Here is a 26,029-nt window from a genome sequence, read left to right on the forward strand (position 1 = left end):
CCTGCAGGTGGATTCTTTACCGCTGAGCTGCCAAGGAAGCCCAATTATGCTAGAAGAGGAGTTCAGAAAAAGCTTGTCTGGGCTCTTTTGAAAGATGAGTAGAACATGCAGAGAGGAAGGAAGAGGCAAAGGTCATGCGGAAGGGCCAGATCGTGCAGGGCCTTCAATACTAAGGAGTATAATGTGCCAGTCTGGGCATACTGGCAGTGCTACTGACATTCCAGTTTCCTAGACTCATACATGACTCAATGCTGGTAACGTACAGAGGAAGAGCAGCAGCCAGCTACTCTCTGTATCTTTTTTATTTTAAAAAAGTTATTACTTTCCCCATATAAAATTTTAATTTGGTGTGTTGTATTTTCATTTTTATTCAGTTCAAGAAATTATTTATTTATTTTTTTGGCCAAGTGGCATGCAGGAGCTTATTTCCCTGACCAGGGATCAAACTCATGCTCCCTGCAGTGAAACCACTGGTCCATGCCATAGCATGGACATATTATAGTTTATTTAATATTTACTATTAACAGACATATAGGATATTTTTAATTCAGTGCTGTTAGAAACATTGAATGTAATGAAATCTTCCCACATACAACTTTGTGCACATGTGCAAATATTTCTTCAATTCAGTCGTTCAGTCGTGTCCGACTTTTTGCGACCCCATGGACTGCAGCACACCAGGCTTCCCTGTCCATCACCAACTCCCAGGCTTACTCAAACTCATGTTCATCAAGTTGGTGATGCCATCCAACCATCTCATCCTCTGTCGTCCCCTTTTCCTCCCACCATCAATCTTTCCCAGCATCAGGGTCTTTCCCAAGGAGTCAGCTCTTTGCATCAGGTGGCCAAATTATTGGAGTTTCAGCTTCAGCATCAGTGCTTCCAATGAGTATTCAGGGTTGATTTCCTTTAGGATTGAATAGTTTGATCTCCTTTCAGTCCAAGGGACTCTCAAGAGTCTTCACCAACACCACAGTTCAAAAGCATCAATTCTTTGGCACTCAGCTTTCTTTATAGTCCAACTCTCACATCCATACATGACCTATTAGAAAAACCAGAGCTTTGGCTAGATGGACCTTTGTTGGCAAAGTGATGTCTCTGCTTTTTAATATGCTGTCTAGGTTGGTCATAACTTTTCTTCCAAGGAGTAAGCATCTTTTAATTTCATGGCTGCAGTCACCATCTGCAGTGATTTTGGAGACCAATAAAATAAGTCTGTCACTGTTTCCATTGTTTCCCCATCTATTTGCCATGAAGTGATGGGACTGGGTGCCATGATCTTAGTTTTCTGAATGTTGAGCTTTAAGCCAACTTTTTCATTCTCCTCTTTCACTTTCATCAAGAGACTCTTTAGTTCTTCACTTTCTTCCATAAGGGTGTTGTCATCTGCATGTCTGAGGTTATTGATATTTCTCCCAGCAGTCTTGATTCCAGCTTCTGCTTCATCCAGCACAGCATTTCTTGTGATGTACTCTGCATATAAGTTAAATAAGAAAAGTGACAATATATAGCCTTGATGTACTCCTTTCCTGATTTGGAGCCAATCTGTTGTTCCATGTCCTATTCTAACTGCTCTTGACCTGTGTACAGATTTCTTAGGAGGCAGGTCAGATGGTCTGGTATTCCCACCTCTTTCAGAATTTTCCACAGTTTGTTGTGATCCACACAGTCAAAGGCTTTGGGGTAGTCAATAAAGCAGAAGTAGATGTTTTTCTAAAACTCTCATGCTTTTTAGATGATCCAATGGATGTTGGCAATTTGATCTCTGGTTACTCTGCCCTTTCTAAGTCCAGCTTGAACATCTGGAAGTTCACAGCTCACATACTGTTGAAGCCTACTTGGAGAATTTTGAGCATTTCTTTGCTAGCATGTGAGATGAGTGCAATTGTGAGGTAGTTTGAGCATTCTTAGGCATTGCCTTTCTTTGGGATTGGAATGAAAACTGACCTTTTCCAGTCCTGTGGCCACTGCTGAGTTTTCCAAATTTGCTGGCATGTTGAGTGCAGCACTTTCACAGCATCATCTGTTAGAATTTGAAATAGCTGAGCTGGAATTCCATCACCTCTACTAGGTTTGTTCATAGTGATGCTTCCTAAGGCCCATTTGACTTCACATTCCAGGATGTCTGGCTCTAGGTGGGTGATCACACCATCGTGGTTATCTGGGTCATGAAGATTTTTTTTGTATAGTTCTTCTGTATATTCTTGCCACCTCTTCTTAATATCTTCTGCTTCTGTTAGGTCCATACCGTTTCTGTCCTTTATTGTGCTCATCTTTGCATGAAATGTTCCCTTGGTATCTCTAATCTTCTTGAAGAGATCTCTAGTCTTTCCCATTCTATTGTTTTCCTCTATTTCTTTGCATTGATCACTGAGGAAGGCTTTCTTATCTCTCCTTGCTATTCTTTGGAACTCTGCATTCACATGGGTATATCTTTCCCTTTCTTAGGGATGGATATTGAGTGAAGCTGCTAAATCAAGAGTAGAAATATTTTAACTTTTAAAAGCTACTAGGGGAAGCTTCCCTGGTGCTCCAGTGGCTGAGACTCCACACTCTCAACGCAGAGGCCCCAGGTTCAAGCCCTGGTCAGGGAATTATATTCCACATGCCAAAACTAAGACTCGGTAGAGCCAAATAAATAAATATTTTTAAAAGAAATGGAATGGCCCGGTGAGACCAAGTTACTATAGTTCTCATTGCAGTACAACTTTGAACAGGGCTGAGAAATTCCAACTCATGCTGGAAGAACTCTATGGCCACAATACCTGAATATTATTGGTCCATGGGCCTTGGTTTTAAATCTGCAAGAGCTGGGTTCCTTTACTAGAAAAACACAGAGTCCAGAAACCCAGACCATCCCTTGCCAGCTGGGGCTACCTTTGTGCAGTGATTTCCATGGCAGCCTACACCAGTTTCTCACTTGGACGGATGCCACTCACAAGCAGTTTGTAACAAGAAGCATGGAAAAAGGCCCAAGGTGGAAGTCATCTCATTGACTGTCTCAATCTTTTTAATGCTTCTGAATCTTCAGAGATAAAAATTGGTTTTCATTTCAAGTTTCATTTGTCTAACACAAGTCAAGTTCAACATCTTTTCATGCTTCTTGGCATGTAGAATCTTCCCAAACCAGGGATTGAACCCATGTCCCCTGCATTCAAAGGTGGACTCCTATCCACTATGCCACCAAGGAAGTCCTCAAATGTTTCTTGAGGCTATTGCCTCAGTTAATTGAGAATTCACATCTTTTGTCCATATTTTCCTTTGAGTTGATTTGTAACATTCTTCTTATTATTTGACTACAATTATTTTGTTTAATATATATGTTGGCAATTAGTTCCTCCTAGTCTAGTCGGAGAAGGCAATGGCACCCCACTCTTGTCTGGAAAATCTCATGGATGGAGGAGCCTGGTAGGCTGCAGCCCATGGAGTCACTAAGAGTCGAACATGACTGAGTGACTTCACTTTCACTTTTCACTTTCACGCATTGGAGAAGGAAATGGCAACCCACTCCAGTGTTCTTGCCTGGAGAATCCCAGGGATGGGGGAGCCTGGTGGACTGCCGTCTATGGGGTCGCACAGAGTCGGACACGACTGAAGTGACTTAGCAGCAGCAGCAGTCTATTGCCTATCTTTTAACTTTGGTCATACAGAAGTTTAAAATTTTGATATAGTCAAATTTATCTCTGTTTTCTTCTATTGCTTCATTGTTTTTGGTCTTCTTAAAGAAGGCCTCCCCTACCTTTAGATATCATTTTCAATGGCTGCACAACATTTCATTGTATAATTTGTGACATTCTCTCTTGCTACTGAAAATTTAAGTTGTTACATCCTTTCACTAATATAAATAATGCTATGAAAAATAAGTGTTCAACTTGGTTTTTAAAAAATTTTTGGCCATGCCATATGGCATGTGGGATCTTAGTTTCCCAACCAGGGATCAAACCCATGCCCTTTGCATTGGAAGCATGAAGTCTTAACTACTGGATTTCTAGGAAAATCCCTCAACTTGATATTTTTAACATATACCTTAGTTCCTAGCAAGCTTAGCATAATGGATGTCTCTTGAATTGGAGAGGGGAAACTGCAGAACAGTTTTTCCGAACTGACTCAAGGCATGTTTAAAAAAATGTAATTAAAAAAAATGCAGCCAATGCCAACCAAATTGTTGGAGAATTAGCTGTATGAATGTGCATCTCCTTTAGCCCATCTAATCAAGAATTGGTGGTGGTGGTTTAGTAACTAAGTTGTGTCTGACTCTTTGCAACCCCATGGACTGTAGCCTGCCAGGCTCCTCTGTCCATGGGATTTCCCAGGCAAGCATACTGGAGTGAGTTGCCATTTCCTTCTCCCAGGGGATCTTCCCGACCCAGGGATCAAACCTGCATCTCTTGCATTGCAGGCAGATTCTTTACCAACTGAGCTACCAGGGAAGCCCAACCAAGAACTGACTTGGCCTCTAAAATCTAGGCATGGAAGTAAAGCTTCATCTTCCCTCTAAGGTTGCCCTTCCAAAGGGTGTGACAACTACCTCGGATGGGACTTCAGCCACCTACCTGAGTCTTCCTTCTTACTGTGACTTCAGTTTTAGGGTGCCCTTTGCTTGGTGAATCTTCAAGGTTTAACTCTGAGAAGTTGGTAAATGGACCTGAGAAGATGAGGTAGAGGGAAGAGAAGTCTCCTGCTGAGCTGCCACAGATCTGTGAGAGGCAGCTGTATTTCCAGCAGATGGAGCTTCATATGGCGGGGGTAGGGCTTCATTTCCAGCTGGTGGGGCTCCATATCCTGCAGGTGGGGCTCCATATCCCCCAGGTGGGGCTCCATATCCCCCAGGTAGGGCACCATATCCCCCAGGAGGGGCTCCATATCCCCCAGGAGGGGCTCCATATCCCACAGGTGGGGTTCCATATCCCCCAGGAGGGGTTCCATATCCCACAGGTGGGGCTCCATATCCCACAGGTGGGGCTCCATATCCCCCAGGTGGGGCTCCATATCCCACAGGTGGGGCTCCAGATCCCCCAGGAGGGGCTCCATATCCCCCAGGAGGGGCTCCATATCCCCCAGGTGGGGCTCCATATCCCACAGGTGGGGTTCCATATCCCCCAGGTGGGACTCCATATCCCACAGGTGGGGCTCCATATCCCCCTGGTTGGGCTCCAGATCCTTCTCGTGGAGTTCCATATTCCCCTGGTTGGGCTCTATATCCTGGTGGTGAGGGTCCATAGATCACAACTGGATATGCTGAGAAGGAAAAAAAAAATCCGTTACTCATTTTTTAGAGCAGACAAGGAATAAGTAAGAAAGAGGTGGAAGATAAAAAAAATACTGAAGCAGATTGACACAGGAAGAGAATTCAGACAGAACAATGCAAAAGCCTTATCCTTCAGTCATCACCAGTTGGATGCTTTAACATTTCCTGTTGTGGAGGAATCCAAATTAACATGAAAATAACCTATAGTTAAATCTCTACATACTAATAGTTGTACACAGATACATACTTAACTCAGTAAAGTTTGATTTGATCATAAAAAAATGCTCAATGAGGAATATGTATTTGGGAAATAGAGAAGAGATAAATTTTTAAAAGTCATCTATAATTCCATCATCAAAGACAAAAATTTATTATTTTAGTATATTTATAGGTAGGATCTCTGTTGATATTTTTTATACAGTCATGATTATGACAATCATATAATTTTTAAAAATCTGGCTCTTTTTACTTGACATTGTGAGAATGTTCTTTATATTATTTTTCTCTTTTTTTCCTGGCTGCTTTGCATGGCTTGTGGGATTCTTAGTTTCCCAACCAGGGATTGAACCTGGCCTTCAGCAATGAAAATGCCAAGTCCTAACCACTGGACTGCCAAGAAAGTTCTTTATATCATTAATGTATTTCACAGATTAAAATCTGGACAATATTTTATCATATGGATAAATGCTACTTATGATAAGTGCTACCTGATTGTCAGAGAGTTATGTTGCTTCCAACTTTCCAATTAATATTATAATAAACATGGATTTTATTTATTTCCTTGGCTACTGCTACTGCTAAGTCGCTTCAGTTGTGTCCGACTCTGGGCGACCCCATAGATGGCAGCCTACCGGGCTCCCCTGTCCCTGGGATTCTCCAGGCAAGAACACTGGAGTGGGTTGCCATTTCCTTCTCCAATGCAGGAAAGTGAAAAGTGAAAGTGAAGTCGCTCAGTCGTGTCCGACTCTTCGTGATCCCATGGACTGCAGACTACCAGGCTCCTCCATCCATGGGATTTTCCAGGCAAGAGTACTGGAGTGGGGTGCCATTGCCTTCTCCATTCCTTGGCTACATTCCCAAAATGATTTAACTGGGTCAACATGAATGGATAACTGTCAAGTTATTTTTCTATAATCCATATTTAATATTTATGCTATCTAGAAAAAAATGAAAAGAATCGTCATTAAGATGCTCAAAGAACAAAAGGAAAAATGTATATAAAGTCAAGAAAAGTGATATATGAACAAAATAGAAACATCAGTAAAGAGGTAGAAAGCATAACAGGAAACCAAAACAAACGAAGTTCTGGAGCTGAAAAGTGCAATAACTGAAATGAAAAATTCACTAGAGGGATTCAAATTCATATTTGAATAGGCAAAAGAAAGAACCAGTAAACTTGAATATAGGACAATAAAAGCTGTAGATAGAGAGAAATAGAAAGAAAAAGATTGACGGAAAGTGAACAGAGCCCAAGGGACCAGTGGGACACTACCAAGGAGACCAACATATACATTGTGGAAGTTTCAGGAAAAGAAGAAAGAGAGAAAGATGTAGAGAAAGTATTTGAAGAAATAAAGACTGAAAACTTCTCAAACCTGGTGAAACACATGAATATAAACATCCAAGAAGCTCAATAAACTCCAAATAAGATGAACTCAAAGAGATCCACACTGACACATTATAGTCAAACTTACAAAATAGAGACTCTTGACAGCAGCAAGTTCAGTTCAGTTCAGTCGCTCATTCGTGTCCAACTCTCTGCAACCCTATGAACTGCAGAACACCAAGCCTCCCTGTCCATCACCAACTCCAGGAGTTCACCCAAACCCATGTCCATTGAGTTGGTGATGCCATCCAACCATCTCATGCTCTGTCATCCCCTTCTCCTCCTGCCCTCAATCTTTCCCAGCATCAGGGTCTTTTCAAATGAGTCAGCTCTTCACATCAGGTGGCCAAAGTATTGGAGTTTCAGCTTCAGCATCAGTCCTTCCAATGAATATTCAGGACTGATTTCCATTAGGATGGACCGTTTGGATCTCCTTGCAGTCCAAGGGACAGCAGCAAGAGAGAAGTGAATAATTACATACAAGAGATCCTCAATAAGAGGATTAGCAGATTTCTCTTCAGGAATGTTGGAGGCCAGAAATAAACTATCCAACAAGAATCCTATATCTGGCCAAACTCCTTTCAGATAGAGAAAGAAAGATGTTTCCAGATAAACAAAACCTGAGGGAGTTAATTACAACTAGACTTGTCCTGCAAGAAATGCTTAAGGGAATCAAATGAAAGGACATTAGATAATAATTTGAAGCCATATGAAAAAATAAATATCTCAATAAAGGTAAATCATTGAGCAATTATAAAAGTCAATATTATTATAACAAAGGTTTGTAATTTCATTTTTGTTTTCTACATGACTTAAGAGACTAATGCATTTAAAGGAAATATTAGATTATGTGTTTGAGGACACAGTGTATAGAGATATAATTTTGTGATATCAACTAAAAGGAGTGAGATGGAGGGCTTGTAAAGGTACAGAATAAGTGTATGTTATTGAAGTTAAGATTGTAAAATTCAAATCAGTGTTATAACTTTAGGATGTTAAATGTGACCCCCATGGTAGGCACAGCCAAAATAAAGCTATAAAATATAAACAAAAGGAAATGAGAAAGGAATTCAAACTTTTCACTATCAAAAAATCAACTAAACCACAAAAGAAGACAGTGATGCAGAAAATGAGGGACAAAAAGCTATAAGGCATATAAAAACCAAATAGTAAAACAGTAGAAGTACTTTGGCCACCTCATGCAAAGAGTTGACTCACTGGAAAAGACTTTGATGCTGGGAGGGATTGGGGGCAGGAGGAGAAGGGGACGACAGAGGATGAGATGGCTGGATGGCATCACTGACTTGATGGACATGAGTCTGACTGAACTCTGGGAGTTGGTGATAGACAGGGAGGCCTGGTGTGCTGCGATTTATGGGGTTGCAAAGAGTCGGACATGACTGAGCAACTGAACTGAACTGAAGGCTCCCATCATCAGTAATTACTTTAAATGCAAGTGGATTAAATTCCCCAATCAAACGACAGAGATTGGCAGAATGAATGAAAATTCATGATTCAACTACATGCTATGTGTTTAAGAGACTTGTTCTAGATACAAAGACATAAATAAATTAAAAGTAAAGGATGAAAAAAGATATTCCATGTAAATAGTAACCAAAAGAGAGTAAAAGTAACCATACTAATATCAGACAAAATAGACTTTACATCAAAATAGACTTTACATCATTAAGAAATAAAGAAGAAAATTATATATTAATAAAATGTTCAGTACAGCAAAAGAATATAACAATTATAAACATTTGCACAGCTGATAACAGACCATCACATATACGAAGCAAAAACTGACAGAATTGAAGGAAGAAGCAATTTTACAGTAATTGTTGAAGACTTCAATATCCCCCACTCACACTGATGGATAGAACAACCAGAGAGAAGATAAATAAGAAGTAGAGGATCTGAAAAAGCACATCAAGCCAACTGGATCTAACAAACATAGGACACTCTACCCAACAACAGAAGGTACATTACTCTCAAATGCTCAGTTGATCAGCCGTGTCCAACTCTTTGTGACCCCATGGACTGTAGCCCACCAGGCTCCTCTGCCCGTGGAATTTTCCCTTCTCCAGGGGAATCTTCCTGACCCAGGGATCGAACCTACATCTCTTATGTCTCCTGCACTGGCAAGCAGATTCTTTACCACTAGTGCCACCTGGGACCCTGGTACTCTCGAGGACACATGTGATATTTTTCAGAATAGACCATATATTAGGCAACAAATTAAGTCTGGATAGATTTTAAAAGATAGATGTCATACAAAGTAGCTTCTCTCATCACAAAGGGATTAATTTATAAATCAACAACAGAAGTAAAACTGGAAAATTCACAAATTTCTGGAAATTAAACACCACACTTGGGCTTCCCGGTGGTGCAGCGGTTAAGAATCCACCCACCAGTGCAGGTGACATGGGTTCAATCTCTGGTCCGGGAAGGTCCCACATGCTGCAGAGCAACAAAGCTTGTGCCCACACTCTCTAGGGCCCATGTTCTGCAACAGGAGAAGCCACTGCAATGAGAAGCCTGCAAGGAAGCACAATGCAAAAACAAGTAGCCCCTGCTTGCTGCCCAAGAGCAGCAACAAACACACAGTGTGGCCAAAAGTGAATAAATAAATAAATATTTTAAAATGGGCAAAGGACTTGAATAGATACACCTCCAGAGAAGATACACAAATGGTCAACAAGCACATGAAAAGATATTCAATACCACTGGTCATTAAGAAAATGCAAGTTAAAATTATAATGAGATATCAACTTACCTCACTAGTGTGACTTTAATATAAACAACTAGCAAAAAGAAAGGAAAATAACAAGCATTGACAACGATATGGAGAAATAGGAACTTGTACATTGCTGGTGAGAGTAAAAAAACAGTGCAGTTGCTGTGGAAAAAGAGTTTGGTGGTTTCTCAAAAAAGTTAAACATTGAATTCCCATATCACCCAATAATTCCAAACCTAAGTATGTACTCAAGAGAAATGAAAACTTATGTCTACAGAGAAACCTATATACAAATGATTATAACAGCTATTACTCATAATAATCAAAAGGTGGAAACAAGCCAAATGTGCATCAATGCACGAATGAAAAAACAAACTATGATATAAACAATGGAGCACTAGTCAGACACAGAAAGTGAAGCACTGATACATGCTACATCTTGGACGAGCTTTGAAAACATCATGTTAAGTGAGATAAGCCAAACACAAAGCCACATGTTGCTTGGCTTCTTTTATGTGATATACACAGAACAGGCAAATCCAAAAAGACAAAAAGCAGATTAGAGGAAACCAAGAGACAAAGGAGATGAGACGAGGAATGATTACATCGTGGGTATGGGGTATTCTTATGGAGTAATGGAAACGTTTTCCATTTGGTTTGTTTGTTTGCTCTTTGACTGTGCAGCACAGCATGCAAGATCTTAGTTCCCCGACCAGGGATCAAACCTGCACCCCCTAAGTGAAAGGGCAGATCAACCACTGGACTGCCAATGAAGTCTTGGAAAAGTTTTGAAACTGGAGAGAGCTGATGGCTGCACAGCACTGTGATACACTAAATACCATTGAATTGTACATTTTAAAATGGTTAATTGTATGTTATACAGATTTCAACTTAAAAACATTTTTATAAAACCTTACCAATACTTACTTCAAAATTTTGAATGTCAGTTGATTAACACTTAAAGATTAAGGTAACTATAAAGGCCAGAAATAACTACCCATCAGTTGTATACAAACTAAATGCTGATGGACATGCACGTCATGCTCCAAGGAAAACCCAAGAAATGGCCTGCATCTGGGGGTCTGTTGGCAGCCTGTTAGGGGACCTTTCGTGGTCCACCCACAGACTGTGAACCACATTTGAGAGTACTGATCTACATCTCTGGGGAACATGGCTCAGCATCTGTGGACAGACACGACTGCTACAAGAAAGGGTACAGGTCACAAAGCCCAGGATTGGAGTCTTCAGTGAGGATGAAGGGCGTGGCACAAGCATGATGGCTGTGCTTGTATGAGAGAGGAATGGGGAAGTATCCAAGAGCACACATTTCTGCTCAGGTTGTAAGCAGAAGTGACTTCCTACTGATGAGAGTTGCCCAATATCCTCCATATTTGTACATCAAAGGAAGCCTGAAATTGATGCTTTTGAACTGTGGTGTTGGAGAAGACCCTTGAGAGTCCCTAGCACTACAAGGAGATCAAACCAGTCAATCCTAAAGGAAATCAATCCTGAATATTCATTGGAAGGACTGCTGCTGAAGCTGAACCTCTAATACTTTGGCCACCTGATGCGAAGAGCCAACTCATTAGAAAATACTCTGATGCTGGGAAAATTGAAGGCAGGAGAAGGGGATGACAGAGGATGAGATGGTTGGATGGCATCACTGACTTGATGGACCTGAGCTTGAGCAAGCTCCGGGAGCTGGTGAAGGACAGGGAAGCCTGGCGTGCTGCAGTCCATGGGGTTGCAAAGAGTCAGACATGACTGAGTGACTGAACAACAACAAAGTCTGAAATGGAAAGCCAGTCACTTACTGGCTTGCCACCGGGTTTGAATCTGGAAATGAAATCATGGACTCAACTATTTTCCAACCTCGAAAACTCTGCTGCTTCTCCTGCAGCAGAGTTGGAGGCAAGCTATCCGTGATTAGATCTGTGAGCCCTGGGCACACCTTTCCACCTCCCAGGAAGAACCTCCCTGCCATACCTCACCTGGACAAGGTGTCTGTGAGGAGCACACCGCAGCCCCTGGGACAGTAATTATGTACAGTCCTGAAGTGTCAAACCAGTAATTTACACTTCCAAGTGGAATTCCTCTGGCAGCTGAGAAGACAAATTTGGCAAAATAAGGGCTCTTTAATTCTTTTAAGACAGATATACAGCAACTATTAACAAAATAATTAACAGTTTTAACCAACATGTTACATGAGTGTCCGGCAATGCTCCCAGGATACAAGATTTAAAATATATTCTGTCCTTGTCCTCAACTGCATGCTTCCTGAAGACAGTGATTGTGTATATTTTCCTGTGCTTGTTGAAGGCCTAGCATAACACCCACCATAATAGGGATTCAGAAAAAATTTTCAAGTGAGGATTCTATCAAGTTGTCGAGATAACTCCATTAAAGGCCAACATAATGGCAGTACCCTGCAGGTGGTGACTGCAGCCGTGAAATTAAGATGTTTGCTCCTTGGAAGAAAAGCTATGACAAACCTAGACAGTGTTTTAAAAAGAAGAGACATCACTTTGCCAACAAAGGTCCATATGATCAAAGCTATGGTTTTTCAGTTGTCATGTATGGATGTGAGAGTTGGGCCATAAAGAAGGCTGAGCACCCTTGAAGAATTGATGCTTTTGAACTGTGGTGCTGGAGAAGACTCCTGAGAGTCCTTTGGACAGCAAGGAGATCAAACCCGTCAATCCTAAAGGAAATCAACCCTGAAAATGCATTGGAAGGACTGATACTGAAGCTGACACTCCAATACTTTGGCCACCTGATGCAAAGAGATGACTCATCGGAAAAGACCCTGATGCTGGGAAATGTTGAGGGCAGGAGGAGAAGGGAGCGACAGAGGATGAGATGCTTGGATGGCATCATTGACTCAGTAGACATGAGTTTGAGCAAACTCTGGGAGATAGTGAAGGACAGGGAAGCTTGGCATGCTGCAGAAAGAGTTGGACATGACTTACCAACTGAACAACAACAATGACATTACCAAAGAAAGCTTCTGTTGGTCTCCTCCACATCTCTTTTATAAGGACACTTTAATGGTATTTAGTATTTGATGGTATTTGAGTAATCTAGAGTAATTCTCTCATCTCAAGATCCTTAATTATATCTGAAAAGCCTTTTTTTTTTTTTTTACAAAGTAACATTCAAAGATTCTGAGGATTATATTTTCAGAACCATTGTCAACCTGCCACAATAATTTCTGCCCTATGGCATCTGACCAGAAGCAATGTACACAGCTTCCGTGCCTGGCCCATGAAAACATCCCAAGTGAGATATTTACTCTCTTCCTCACTCTGCTGACCACCCAAAGAGGCTGTGGAAGCCATGTGTTAATGATGAGACTCTACTACCCTGGGTCCCTGAAGGGCTGTGTGAAACAGAGGTCCCTTTAACCCCTGCTGATTGGCCTCTTTTTAAGGTTTATTTTGATGTGAGCCATTTTTAAAGTCTTTATTGAATTTGTTGCAATACTGCTTCTGTTTCATGCTTTGCTTTTTTGGCCCTGAGGCATGTGGGGTCTGAGCTCCAGACTAGGGATAGAACGCACACTGTCTGCGATGAAAGGGGAAATTTTAACCACTGAACTGTCAGAGAAGTTCCCACCTGGCCTTTATATAAGCGGTAATACCCATTACCTTATTGTTGTTTGTTTAGTTGCTTAGTTATGTCTGATTTTTTGCCACCCCGTGGATTGCAGCCAGCCAGGCTCCTCTGTCCATAGGATTTCCCAGGCAAGAATAGTGGAATGGGTTGTCATTTCCTTCTCCACCGCTGTCTTAAGTCACTGATAATTTGGGGTTTATCTGTTTCAATAGCTAGCATTATCTTAACTGGGTGGGATGTGCTCAGTTGTGTCCTACTCTTTGTGACCCCATGGACTGTAGCCCGCCAGGTTCCTCTGTCCATGGGGTTTCCAAGGCAAGAATACCGGAGTGGGTTGCCATTTCCTTTTCCAGAGGATCTTCCCAGCCCAGGGATCAAATCCACTTCTGTATTTCCTGCATTGCAAGTGGATTCTGTACCTCTGAGACACCAGGAAAGCCCACCATAAGATCGGATAATGTATTATTCTTGCATATGTCTATTTCCACCAGACCATGTGCATCTTAACTAGATTGGAGTTGGTAGTGGAAAGCAAGGGAGAAAGAGGAAGAGCATTCCAGACAGAGCAAATAGCCTGAAGGCTCAGAGATGGGAGAGCAAGGTGCAAAGAAGTCCAGCTGGATTGGAATACAAAAACTGAGAGAGTGAGGGATATAAAGTGAAGCTCCATTGAATTAAAAGATTACTTGTACCCTAAGTTTGAAGAGTCCTCTGGTACATCTATTAGATCAGTGCTGCAGGACTTGACAGTATCTCTTCCCATGCTTGAGTCCCGTGAAAAATGAGAATTAAACCCAAGAAGAGCAAAGCTATAACCAGAGAGAAGGCAAGAAGGCATGCCAGAGGAAGAAGAGCCAAGGTAACTCCACCAAAAACAAAAGTACTCAATGATGCAGCCACTTAGACGGACAAGAGACTATCCGAATGATTTACTAAGGTAAAATCATTCGGGTGTCTGACTGTAAATTCCCACTAGATTGTGAACTTCTTCAGGTTAAGGAAGGACTAAATCTTATGTTCCTAGCATGTAGTAGGGTACTTGGTACATAGTCAGTAGGCTCAGGAAATACCCACTGAATACATGTGAAATCTGGAGAAGGAAATGGCAACCTGCTTTAGTATTCTTGCCTGGGAAATCCCATGGACAGAGGAGCCTGGCAGGCTACACAGTACATGAAGTTGAAAAAAGTTAGACACAGCTTAGCGACTAAACAACAACAACGTGGGGAAATACCACCGTCCTGACCACAGAGGCCAGAAGTCTTCACTAGTTAACCATCCTATTCCAATTATACAAGTCCCCAAATCCCAAAGAGCTTGATATCTTTATCAGCATCACTCACCAGCAGAGGCAGCTCTTATCATCAGTTGGGCAAATTCGATGGCACCTCCTTTCCTGAAAGATAACTTAAAAACAGCTTGTCCTTCCCAGCCACCTGGGGGAAGAAATGGCAGACACTCACTAAGAGGCTGGCACGCTGGTAACAGAAGCACTGCCAAAAGCATGGAGAGAAGCACCACCCAATGGAGTCTGAATCTTAAACTTTCTATAAGCTTTTGAGAAAAAATACACTTCTGAGGGGGACACTTACCACCCGGAGCTGCCTGAATGGTTCCTTTAATGTAGTTGGGGGCAAAAATTGGTTGTTCAATGGTGCAGTCACTCATCAGGTCAAACGGCATCATAAAAGAAAGCATGGGGTCATTGACTAAGTGTGAAGTCACGAAGACCACCTAAGAAAGGAAAGAAGCTTTGGGAAGAGAATGCGATTCGTCCATGGTTGAGACATAGAAGAACAATTCTAAAGTCGAGGCTGCTTTGGCATCCTGGCCTAATTGAGAAACCTCACAGATTTTCTTCCATCACTCTTCAACAAGGAAAATCTCCAAGTGGTAACATTTCAAAACATTTTGAAAGTCAAGGTTTAACCTCTCTCCCTTTTAAGGGAAATAAACGTAGAGTTAATTAGATCAAAGGAGAAGCAGAAATAACCTGTTATGGGACTTTCCTGGGGGTTCAATGGTTAGGAATCTGCCAGCCAATGCAGGGGACATGGGTTCGATTCCTAGTCCAAGAAGATTCCACATGCCACAGGGCAACTAAGCCTGTGTGCCACGACTCCTGAGCCCGAGTGCCCTAGAGCCTGTGCTCCTGAACAAGAGAAGCCACTGCAATGAGAAGCCCAAGCACCACAACTACAGAGTAACCCCCACTCACCACAACTAGAAAAAGCCCGGGCATAGCAATGAAGACCCAGCACAGTGAAAAAAAAAGAAAAATAAATTAGATTTAAAAGAGAGAAATTACCCGGTATGAAGTGAGAAACAACGTTCCTTTCTTTGTGCCATTAAAGAGATGGGATTCCACTGGTTTCTGCAGGAAGCAGAGGTCCACATCCTCACACTGCTTCAAGACACTGCAGAAAAGAAAGGCAGACAGCACAGGGTTTAGGAGTTATACGAAAAGACACAAACAAAGCTCTCAGTGCAGTTTTTAGCCTGGAGGGAGGTTATTGACTGCTACTGGTGCTACTGCTACTATTTTATTAAAATAGAAAGGAATTGAAATGATCTTATTCTCTGACAACTCACACTTGTCTTCCTCTTTATCACTGGGTTCTTTTCTTTTTTCTTTCTTAGCAAACCTAATTCTATTCTTAAAGTCCACTAATTCTTATACTTCTTGTGCATTTTATATAAAGCACTGGGTTAACGAAACTGTTTCTTGGACTCTGGTAAAGAAGGTGAGACATATGAAGGGAGCTACAGGATCCTCTGACATGTCTGCCATGTTCTCCCTTCACTCCTAACCTGAAAACCCTACTCTTACAGAATCCTATTGGGGTTTTTTCTCTTTCTTAGTTATATATATATATCCTATTAATATTTACTGAATGAATGAATGAAAACGTGAATATAAGTAATAATGCAAGAAAAACATGATATGCATCACCTAGGTGGAACAAAATATCATGGCAGGTGGAGATCAGCTCTTGATAGAAGTAATTAGGAATGATTTTATAGAAAAGTTGACATTTGAGCTGATTCTTAAGAGATGAATAGTGTTTCACTGGGCAGAAGTGAGGGTAGGGGACAGTCCTGATGGGGTGCAAACAGCATCAGTGGAAAGAACACTGTATACTTGGGAGCAGCCTAACTGCATGAATTTATCAAAACATCATGGAAGTGTGATTAGCAGGAATAGTGAGATAAAGCTGGACCCGCGCTGGGACTAGAGCTAGAGACATCATTCAACAGGCAAGGCAGAACTGTGACCTGCAGCTGTCTCAGCAGGTAGGTCACATGATCAAGGAAATGGTGATATGTCAGAGGGATCCATTTAAGAACTAACATAGTCCTGATATGAGGTAATAAAAACTGGAATTAGGGTGATAGTATATGGCTAAAAAGTGCTTCTTAAAAGACTATGAAAAAATGGATGTCAGCAACAATAGTGGAACAGGGATCTCTAAAAGCCAGTCTAGAACTCCAGAATCTAACCAAAGCTTATGGCAACTAGGGGAATGTTTAATCAAGAAAAAAAATAAGAGCGTCAATAAGAGCTTTTTGCACTTCAACTTATGCCGGTACTCCTCTGCTCCCTAGCTTGGCACAGCTCTGAAAACAGCAACCCACATTCTCAGTATAAGTACAAAGTGCTGGGGTGAGGGGAGAACAGACCTTACTGTGGTTTTCTGCTTTGACCTGTCCAGGGGTTCCCTGGAGGACTAGCTCAGAATTCTCTCAGGATTAAGGCAGCTGCCCAGGGCACGTTTGTTAAACAACATTTCAAAATGTGTGAGAGCTGTCAAGTGGGGAAAAGATGATTTTGGGGGGCAAACAATAAAAAACTTAAAAGACAGGAAGAAAAGACTGGGGAATGAGATGCTTTGAGGAATAAAGGCTTTGAAAACCTCTAACATGTTCATGGGAATCTAGAAAGCATCACAGACTGGGTGCTTTCACATATCAGGGCTGGGTTCATGCTCAGAAGAAACCTGAGAAGGCTCTAGGACAGTTACTTCTGGCTGACAATGAGGCTCTGTCCAATCAGGAAGTAAAAATTAAGACAGTTTTACATTGCCTGACTGGGTGACAAAGACTGGCTCACACACACACACACACATACAGCCCATCTAGGATATATAAAGAACTCATACAACTCAACAACAACAAATCTAATTTAAAAATGGACAAAGGGATAACCAACAAGGACCTACTGTATAGCACATGGAACTCTGCTCAGTGTTATGTGGTAGCCTGGATGGGAGGGGAGTCTGGGGGAGAATGGATACATATATATGCATGACTGAGTCTTTTTTGCTTTTCACCTGAAACTATCACATTGTTAACTGGCTATACCTCAATACAAAATAAAAAGTTTAAAAGAAAAAAAAATTTTTTTAATGGACAGAGGATTTAAATAGACATTTCTCCAAAATAATATATAAATAGCAAAAAAATACCAGAAGATGCTCAACATTATTAATCATCAGATAAATGCAAATCAAAACCACAAATGAGATATCACCTCACACCTATTAGGATACTACTATTGAAAAAGATATCCTAGGTGTTTGTGGCCTAGAATATTGACAGGTTGAAAATTCTGTGCTCTCTTGGTGGGATTGTAAAGTGGTTCAGGCACTATGGAACAGTATGGAGTTGCCTCAAAAATTAAAAATAGAATTACTCCATGGTCCAGAAATCCCACTTCTGGGTACATATCAAAAAGGATTGAAAACAAGGTCTCAAAAAGATATTTGTGCACTCATATTCATAATAGCCAAGAGGAGGAAGCAATCTAAAAGTCTATCAGTGAATGGAGAAACAAAATGTGGTATATACATACAATGGAATATTATTCAGGCTTAAAAAGGAAGGAATATTGTCATATGCCACAACATGAGTGAACCTTGAGGACACTGGGCTAAGTACAATAGCAGAGACAAAGACAATTATACGATTTCACTCACATGTGGAATCTAAAACAAAATCAAATTCATAGAAGCAAACAGTATAACAGTAGTTATTGGGGGGTGAGGGGATGAGGAGAATGGGGAAATGTTAGGCAAGGATACAAATTTAGAGTTATGTAAGATGAGTAAATTGAAGAAAGTAGGGAAAACCACTAGAGCATTCAGGTATGACCTAAATCAAATCCCTTACGATTATACGCTGGAAGTGACAAATTGATTCAAGGGACTAGATCTTGACAGAGTGCCTGAAGAACTATGGATGGAAGTTTGTAACATTATATAGGAGGCAGTGACCAAAATTATCCCCAAGAAGAAGAAATGCAAAAAGGCAAAATGGTTGTCTGAGGAGGCCTTACAAATAGCTGAGAAAAGAAGAGAAGCAAAAGGTAAAGGAGAAAAGGAAAGATACACCCATCTGAATGCAGAGTTCCAAACAATAGCAAGGAGAAATAAGAACACTTTCCTAAGTGATTAATGCAAAGAAACAGATGAAAACAATAGACTAGGAAAGACTAGAGATTTCTTCAAGAAAATCAAAGATACCAAGGGAACATTTCATGCAAAGATGGGCACAATAAAGGACAGAAATGGTATGGGCTTAACAGAAGCAGAAGATATTAAGAGGAGGTGGCAAGAATACGCATGAGAACTATACAAAAAAGATCTGAATGACCCAGATAACCATGATGGTGTGATCAGTCATGTAGAGCCAGACACCCTGGAGTGCAAAGTCCAATGGGCCTTAAGAAGCATCACTACGAGCAAAGCTAGTGGAGGTGATGGAATTCCAGCTCAGCTATTTCAAATCCTGAAAGATGATGCTGTGAAAGTGCTGCACTCAATATGCCAGCAAATTTGGAAAACTCAGCAGTGGCCACAGGACTGAAAAAGGTCAGTTTTCATTCCAATCTCAAAGAAAGGCAATGGCAAACAATGCTCAAACTACCGCACAATTGCACTCATCTCACATGCTAGCAAAGTAATGCTCAAAATTCTCCAAGCCAGGCTTCAACAGTACCTGAACCAAGAACTTCCAGATGTTCAAGCTGGGTTTAGAAAAGGCAGAGGAACCAGAGATCAAATTGCCAACATCTGCTGGATCATTGAAAAAGCAAGAGAGTTGAAAAACATCTACTTCTGCTTTATTGACTACCCCAAAGCCTTTGATTGTGTGGATCACAACAAACTGCAAAATTCTGAAAGAGATGGGAATACCAGACCACCTGACCTGCCTCTTGAGAAACCTGTATGCAGGTCAGGAAGCAATAGTTAGAACCACACATGGAATAATGGACTGGTTCCAAATCAGGAAAGGAGTATATCAAGGCTGTATATTGTCACCCCACTTATTTAACTTATATGCAGAATACATCATGTGAAATGCCGGGCTGGATGAAGCACAAGCTGGAATCAGACTACTGGGGAAAATATCAATAACCTCAGACATGCAGATGACAACACCCTTATGGCAGAAAGTGAAGAGGAACTAAAAAGCCTCTTGATGAAAGTGAAAGAGAAGAGTGAAAAAAGATGGCTTGAAACTCAACATTCAAAAAACAAAGATCATGGTATCCAGTCCCATCACTTCATGGCAAATAGATGGGTAAACAATGGAAACAGTGACAGACTTTATTTTCTTGGTCTCCAAAATCACTGCAGATGGTGACTGCAGCCATGAAATTAAAAGACGCTTGCTCCTTGGAAGAAAAGCTATGACCAACCTACACAGCATATTAAAAAGCAGAGACATTACTTTGCCAACAAAGGTCCATCTAGTCAAAGCTATGGTTTTTCCAGTAGTCATGTATGGATGTGAGACTTGGACCATAAAGAAAGCTTAATGCAGAAGAATTGATGCTTTTGAACTGTGGTGTCGGAGAAGACTGTTGAGAGTCCCTTGCACTGAAAGGAGATCAAACTAGTCAGTCCTAAAGGAAATCAGTCCCGAATATTCATTGGAAGGACTGATGCTGAAGCTGAAGCTCCAATAGTCTGGCCACTTGATGCGAAGAACTGACTCACTGGAAAAGACCCAGATGCTGGGAAAGATTGAAGGCAGCATGAGGAGGGGTCAACAGAGGATGAGACGATTGGATGGCATCACCGACTCGATGGACATGAGTTTGAGCAAGCTCTGGAAGTTGCTGATGGTCAGGGAAGCCTGGCGTGTTGCAGTCCATGGGGCTGAAAAGAGTCGGAAACGACTGAGGAACTCAACTGAACTGAAGATGAATAAGTCTAGAGATCTAATATGCAGATGTGAAGACTATATTTGATAATACTGTATTGAACACTGGAAATATGCTAAGAGAGTAGATTTGCAGTGCTTTCATCAAACTCAAACAAAAAGGTAATTATTTGAGGAAATGAAATATTAACTAACTTGACTGCAATAATCATTTCACTGTGTACATTACATTATTGTTATATACTTTATATACAATTTTTATTTTTTAATGTTTAAGATAGTAATTTTTGTTATGTGTTTTTACCACACAAAAATGATGAACAAATTAGCCAAAAAGTGGAGGATATTTATGAACCAAGAAAATTCACCAGATACATATACAGTCGATAACCATAAGACAAAAATAATTTCATTAGCAATAAAACTTTAAAAAAAGATTTCATTATTTGGATTCCATTATCAGACTAGCTTCCCTGGTGGCTTAGACAGTAAAGTGTCTGCCTGCAACGCAGGAGACCTGAGTTCGATCCCTGACTCAGGAAGATCTTCTGGAGAAGGAAATGGAAACCCACTCCAGTACTCTTGCTTGGAAAATTCCATGGATGGAGGAGCCTGGTAAGCTACAGTCCATGGAGTCGCAAAGAGTCGGACACAACTGAGTGACTTCACTTTTCTTTCCTTTCCTATCAGACTGGCAGAGCTATCAAGGATTAACATTCAGTGTTGGCAAGGTGAAATTGGACACAAAGTATTAAAAAGAATGTAAATTGATACAGTTCTGTAGGGGGATTTTTCCAGTGGTCATGTATGGATGTGAGAATTGGACCATAAAGAAAGCTGAATACAGAAGAATTGATGCTTTTGAACTGTGGTGTTGGAGAAGATTGTTGAGAGTCCCTTGGACTGCAAAGAGATCTAACCAGTCCATCTTAAAGGAGATCAGTCCTGAATATTCATTGGAAGGACTGATGCTGAAGCTGAAACTCCAATACTTTGGCCACCTGATGTGAAGAGCTGACTCATTTGAAAAGACCCTGATGCTGGGAAAGATTGAGGGCAGGAGGAGAAGGGGACGACAGAGGATGAGATGGTTGGATGGCATTACCGACTCAATGGACACGGGTTTGGGTGAACTCCGAGAGTTGGTGATGGACAGGGAGGCCTGGTGTGCTGTGGTTCATGGGACCGGAAAGAGTCAGACACGACTGAGCAACTGAACTGAAACTGAAACTGTAGGGGGATTTTGCAATAAATATATTTCCATTTATAAATATGTTAAATATAAAATATGTGTAATATTTAAAAATATTTTTACAAGGATTTTTATATAAATATATAAAAATTTTTTTTAAAGTCTATGTCCTCTGGGGACTTCCCTGGTGGTCCAGCAGTTAAGACTTCAAGCTCCCAATGCAGGAAGCCTGGGTTCAATTCCTGGTCCAGGAACTAGATTCTGCACACCACAACTAAAGATCCCACAGGCCACAACAAAGGTTTGTGTGCCAAAATCAAGACTCAACACAGCCAAATAAATAAAAATAAATATTTAAATAAATAACAAATAAATATTTTTTAAAAGTCTATGTCTTCTGACCCCACAATTTCACTTTCAGGAATATGTCTGAAAGAAACATTTTGATAGGTGAACAAAAATTAATCTTTAAGAAATTCACTGTGGCAATGTTTACAGCAATGACAAAATTAAAACCAGACTTATCCCAGATAGTGGCTTGAGCAAAAATGTCTGCATATTGGAGTACCCGACATCGAAAATAATGATGTATTAATAGATGCCAATACTGCAAAGCATTCTCAATACATCAGTAAATGAGGAAAACAAATTACAAAGCAGTCTGATAGGGGAAGGTGTGTGTATTTCCACAGGGGGACGTGCAAAAGGATATGTATCAAAATATAAAAAGCACTTAATGTAAGAATTTAAAGTAATTAAATGTTTCCCAATTTTTCTAAATGCACATTTTAAAATATGGATTTTTTTTAAAAAACAAAACTCAGTCAGTATCTTCCTTTTTACCAGTACAGTCTGGCTCATACATTTATGACTTTTCTGCTGGGATCAGAAAAAAAATCTCCACACAACACAGCCAAGCTGTGATGAATTTCTTAACTGCATATTGTGAATAGTCAGGAGAAGTCAAAATATAACCAATCTTCTTCCTCTCAAGCTATTTCTGTAAAGTAGTTTCTATCCAAAAAGGTAGAGCCCTGACAGAGCTTTGCTTGCCGAGGAGAAAAAAAGAGACATAGTCCTCCTCCTTTTCAAGGGGCAGCCAGCGTAGAGACATGAATACACACTACCAAAATTCAGAGCTCTCCCACATGCCTGACCATATGATTTTAGGCAAATTACTTTTTGTTTCAGCTTTTCCACCTGTGACATGAGGAAAATCATACTGATCCTCATTGCAGATAGAGCAACTATAAACATAAAGCCCTTAGAACAGGGCCTCAATAAGGCCAACCATTGGAGAGCACAGAAAGGACTCCACAAAGATAATTCACATAAAATCAATATTTGTTATTTTTTTAAAAGCAGAGAGACAAACCCATAGCCCAGCTGAAAAGACACCCGAACACCAAATTAGAAGTGGCTTCCAAGCACAGAGCCACAGGCACACAGGTCTCAGTTCTCCAGGCCAGCGTGCAGGGCATCAGCATGGTGGGCAATCATCTCACTACTAGGAAAACTGAACAAAACAGCAGCGGTCCTTCGGGGCCAAGGGAGGATGTACAGCCTTGACAGAGTGTATAAATCTGTCAAGAAAATATTCTGGGGAAGGAAGCATAGAAAAAACAGATCTGGACATCAGCACGATGTACTGTCTTAAAGGATCTTCCTGATAGATGCATTCAAAGCAATCTGGGTGTGTTTTGCCTCACCTGAGCACTGCATTGGACTTCAGAGTCTCACAGCTAGGCGAGAGCAAAGGAAAACGAGGGCAAATCTGAGCAGAGAGAGGAGCATATTTAAGAACTGTTGGGGAGTTTGAACAGGACTCTAACAGCCTGGGCAGGGGATTGAGGAGGGGAGTGAAGCAGGGGCCGAGGTATTGGGTTCAGTTCAGTTCAGTCGCTCAGTCCTGTCCGACTCTTTGCGACCCCATGAGTCGCAGCACGCCAGGCCTCCCTGTTCATTACCATCTCCCGAAGTTCACTAAGACTCATGTCCATCGAGTCCGTGATGCCATCCAGCCATCTCATCCTCCATTGTCCCCTTCTCCTCCTGCCCCCAATCCCTCCCAGCATCAGTCTTTTCCAATGAGTCAACTCTTCTCATGAGGTGGCCAAAGTACTGGAGGTATTGGGTAGGGAAGTAAAAATGGGAAACTCTGGGCTGAACCTGACGGAGGCTGGAGGAAACAGGTGAGCGGCAGGCCCCCATGGGAGGTGAGAGAACATCACTCTTCCCAGACGTGTCTTCTTTTGGTCCCCATCTTTTCAAAAAAGTAAGACCAGCCATCTCCTTGATTGGGGACGAAGAAGAGAGGGGGCTTTTTGAAGTTCTGAGGGTGAAGAGAGGCCCTGGACAGTTTAGGATCTTTCTAGAAAGAGTCACACTCATGCCTTTTCTACCTCCCAGAAGCCTGGGACCTTATTGCCGTCATTCTACAAAGGTAGCTCACTCCTAACGGCACGGCATGCCACCCCGAGGGTCGGTGGGACTTCCGTTTCCTGCCACTGCACTTCCAACTTTTTTCTGAGGCAGCACACGGCTCACTCCCTGGGCACGTGCCCTTCACACGTGCGACACCCCGATTCCCGCCTCCACCACATTCACATCCAGAACAGCCGCGAGGCAGCGCCGGCTCTAATGGTCGGGGAAGAGCTACGCTTGCTATGAGCGCAAAAAAGGCGGGAAAGTCTCTGACTGGCTGAGAGTTTGTGCACTGCCAATTCTCCTGGCCTCTCCTCCCTCCGACAGCTCCACAGGCTTCCTTTCGGGCACCTTTCGCCAGTGGAGATGAGGGCCCCACGACGGCTCTCGGTGTGGCTCTGGTTCACTGCCATCCTGCCCGGGCCCCCTCCTGCCGCCCCGCAGATGGGAAGGGGCGGGGCCTGCGCCAAGCTGCTGGGCGGGGTTCTGAAGGGGAGGGCGGAGATTATGGCGCAAGGACCCGGAGTGAGGGAATGAGGCAGCTGGTCACGTGAGGGGCCTCGGTCAGAGTACCCAGCAGAGTCAAGGTTGAGACGGCCATGAGGGGAAAGCGGGCGGGTCCGGGGGATTGGCTCCGCCTCCAGAGCGCCGAGGAGCAAGGGATGAGGCGGTGATCACCACAGCCAGACCCAGTCTTGGCCGCTGCTTTGTCGCCCCGCTGCCCCGGAGTATGGCCTTGAATTGGTCCTGTCAGGAATCAAAATTAAAAGCGGGATTTTCCTACGCCCTTCCTGACCCAGGTCAGAAAACTGTTGCCCTTTGGAGAAAAAGTTTGAAATGATTCCTCACTTCTCCTGAGGAGAGCAGAACTCTCTTCCCCCAGAGATAGACTGAAATCAGAGCCAATTTTTTGTGAGGCAGCGTCCAGGAAATGGTGCAAGAGCTGGGTGAGGAGATCCAAGGGGGGATTTCGACCCTGAGTGAGTCCGTTCCAGCTTCAAGATGGAGAGAGCCTTTTGTCTCTGTGTCTCCCATCATACCTGCCCTGCTTCCTCCAAAGGGTGATTGTGAGGATCAGGTGATACATTTTATCAGAGTTGCTTTTAAGACTAAAATGTTGTGTGTTTGCTTATTTCCTTGAACTTCACCAATAGCCCCAGAGGTCTTCCAACAAAAGGATGTTAACATCTGGATTACCTACCATATATTTCATCAAATTTAAGATGTTGTCAGTTATAAAATAGGGGTTTCCCAGGTGGCTCAGAAGTAAAGACAGCCTACCAAGCAGGAGACACTGGTTTGATCGCTGAGTCAGGAAGATACCCTGGAGAAGGAAATGGCAAGCCACTTGAATATTCTTGCCTGGGAAATCTGGACAGAGGAGCCTGGTGGGCTACAGACCATGGGGTCGTGAAGAGTCAGATACAACTTAGCAACTAAACAACAGTTATAAAATGCACCATTTTAAAGTGTAACTCTAAGGGGCAAAAGCTGCTAAATCTACTGACATCTGTTGTAAGATGTATCCTGATTTCAGAAATATGTGTATACATATATTTTTAATTATGACTACCATAGGAATGGTGTGAAGCAGTGGAACAGACATCGCGCATTGCTTTCTAGGTCCTGTCCTGCATTGTTAACTAAGTATATAACCTTGGGCAAGATGATCATGCTTCCTAGCCTTGTTTTCTTATCTGTTTGAAGAAAGAACTAGAAGAACTCTTAGGTTTCTTTCAGCTGTAATATTTTATGTTTGCCAAGAAAAGAAAGAAAGTGAAGTCGCTCAGTCGTGTCCGACTCTTTGCGATCCCATGGACTGTAGTCTACTAGGCTTCTCTGTCCATGGGATTTTCCAGGCAACAGTACTAGAGTAGATTGCCATTTCCTTCTCCAGGGGATCTTCCTGGCCCAGGGATCGAACCCAGGTCTCCTGCATTGCAGGCAGACGCTTTACCCTCTGAGCCACCAGGGAAGCCCAACTATCTCTCAAATCTTCTCGCTTTTCCTCTCCTTGTGGCTCTAGTTCTGGCCCTCATC

The 26,029-nt window shown here is 42.0% G+C and overlaps 1 protein-coding gene across 1 annotated transcript; it reads right to left on the reverse strand.

The window, feature by feature from the left end:
- Positions 1 to 4,618: 4,618 nt before the first annotated feature.
- WBP2NL (WBP2 N-terminal like) lies at positions 4,619 to 24,402 on the reverse strand. The gene is made up of 7 exons (XM_040233362.1): positions 24,341 to 24,402; positions 15,515 to 15,623; positions 14,799 to 14,940; positions 14,550 to 14,642; positions 11,583 to 11,693; positions 5,173 to 5,238; positions 4,619 to 5,004 (listed from the first exon to the last, which is right to left on the reverse strand). Exons 1-7 carry the CDS (start codon positions 24,400 to 24,402, stop codon positions 4,619 to 4,621), a joined length of 969 nt encoding a protein of 322 aa, XP_040089296.1.
- Between the last annotated feature and the right edge of the window lie 1,627 nt (positions 24,403 to 26,029).

The sequence above is a fragment of the Oryx dammah genome, unplaced genomic scaffold (genome assembly GCF_014754425.2).
Source record: "Oryx dammah isolate SB20612 unplaced genomic scaffold, SCBI_Odam_1.1 HiC_scaffold_29, whole genome shotgun sequence".
Taxonomy (NCBI): Eukaryota; Metazoa; Chordata; class Mammalia; order Artiodactyla; family Bovidae; genus Oryx; species Oryx dammah.

Coding starts and splice junctions, on each gene's coding strand:
- WBP2NL (XM_040233362.1), bottom strand. CDS start 24,402: ATGGCAGTGAACCAGAGCCACACCGAGAGCCGTCGTGGGGCCCTCATC. Junction 15,624..24,340: donor CTCATCTCCACTGGCGAAAG/GTGCCCGAAAGG, acceptor TCTTTTCTGCAG/TGTCTTGAAGCAGTGTGAGG. Junction 5,239..11,582: donor CTCACAGACACCTTGTCCAG/GTGAGGTATGGC, acceptor TTTCCTTCTCAG/CATATCCAGTTGTGATCTAT.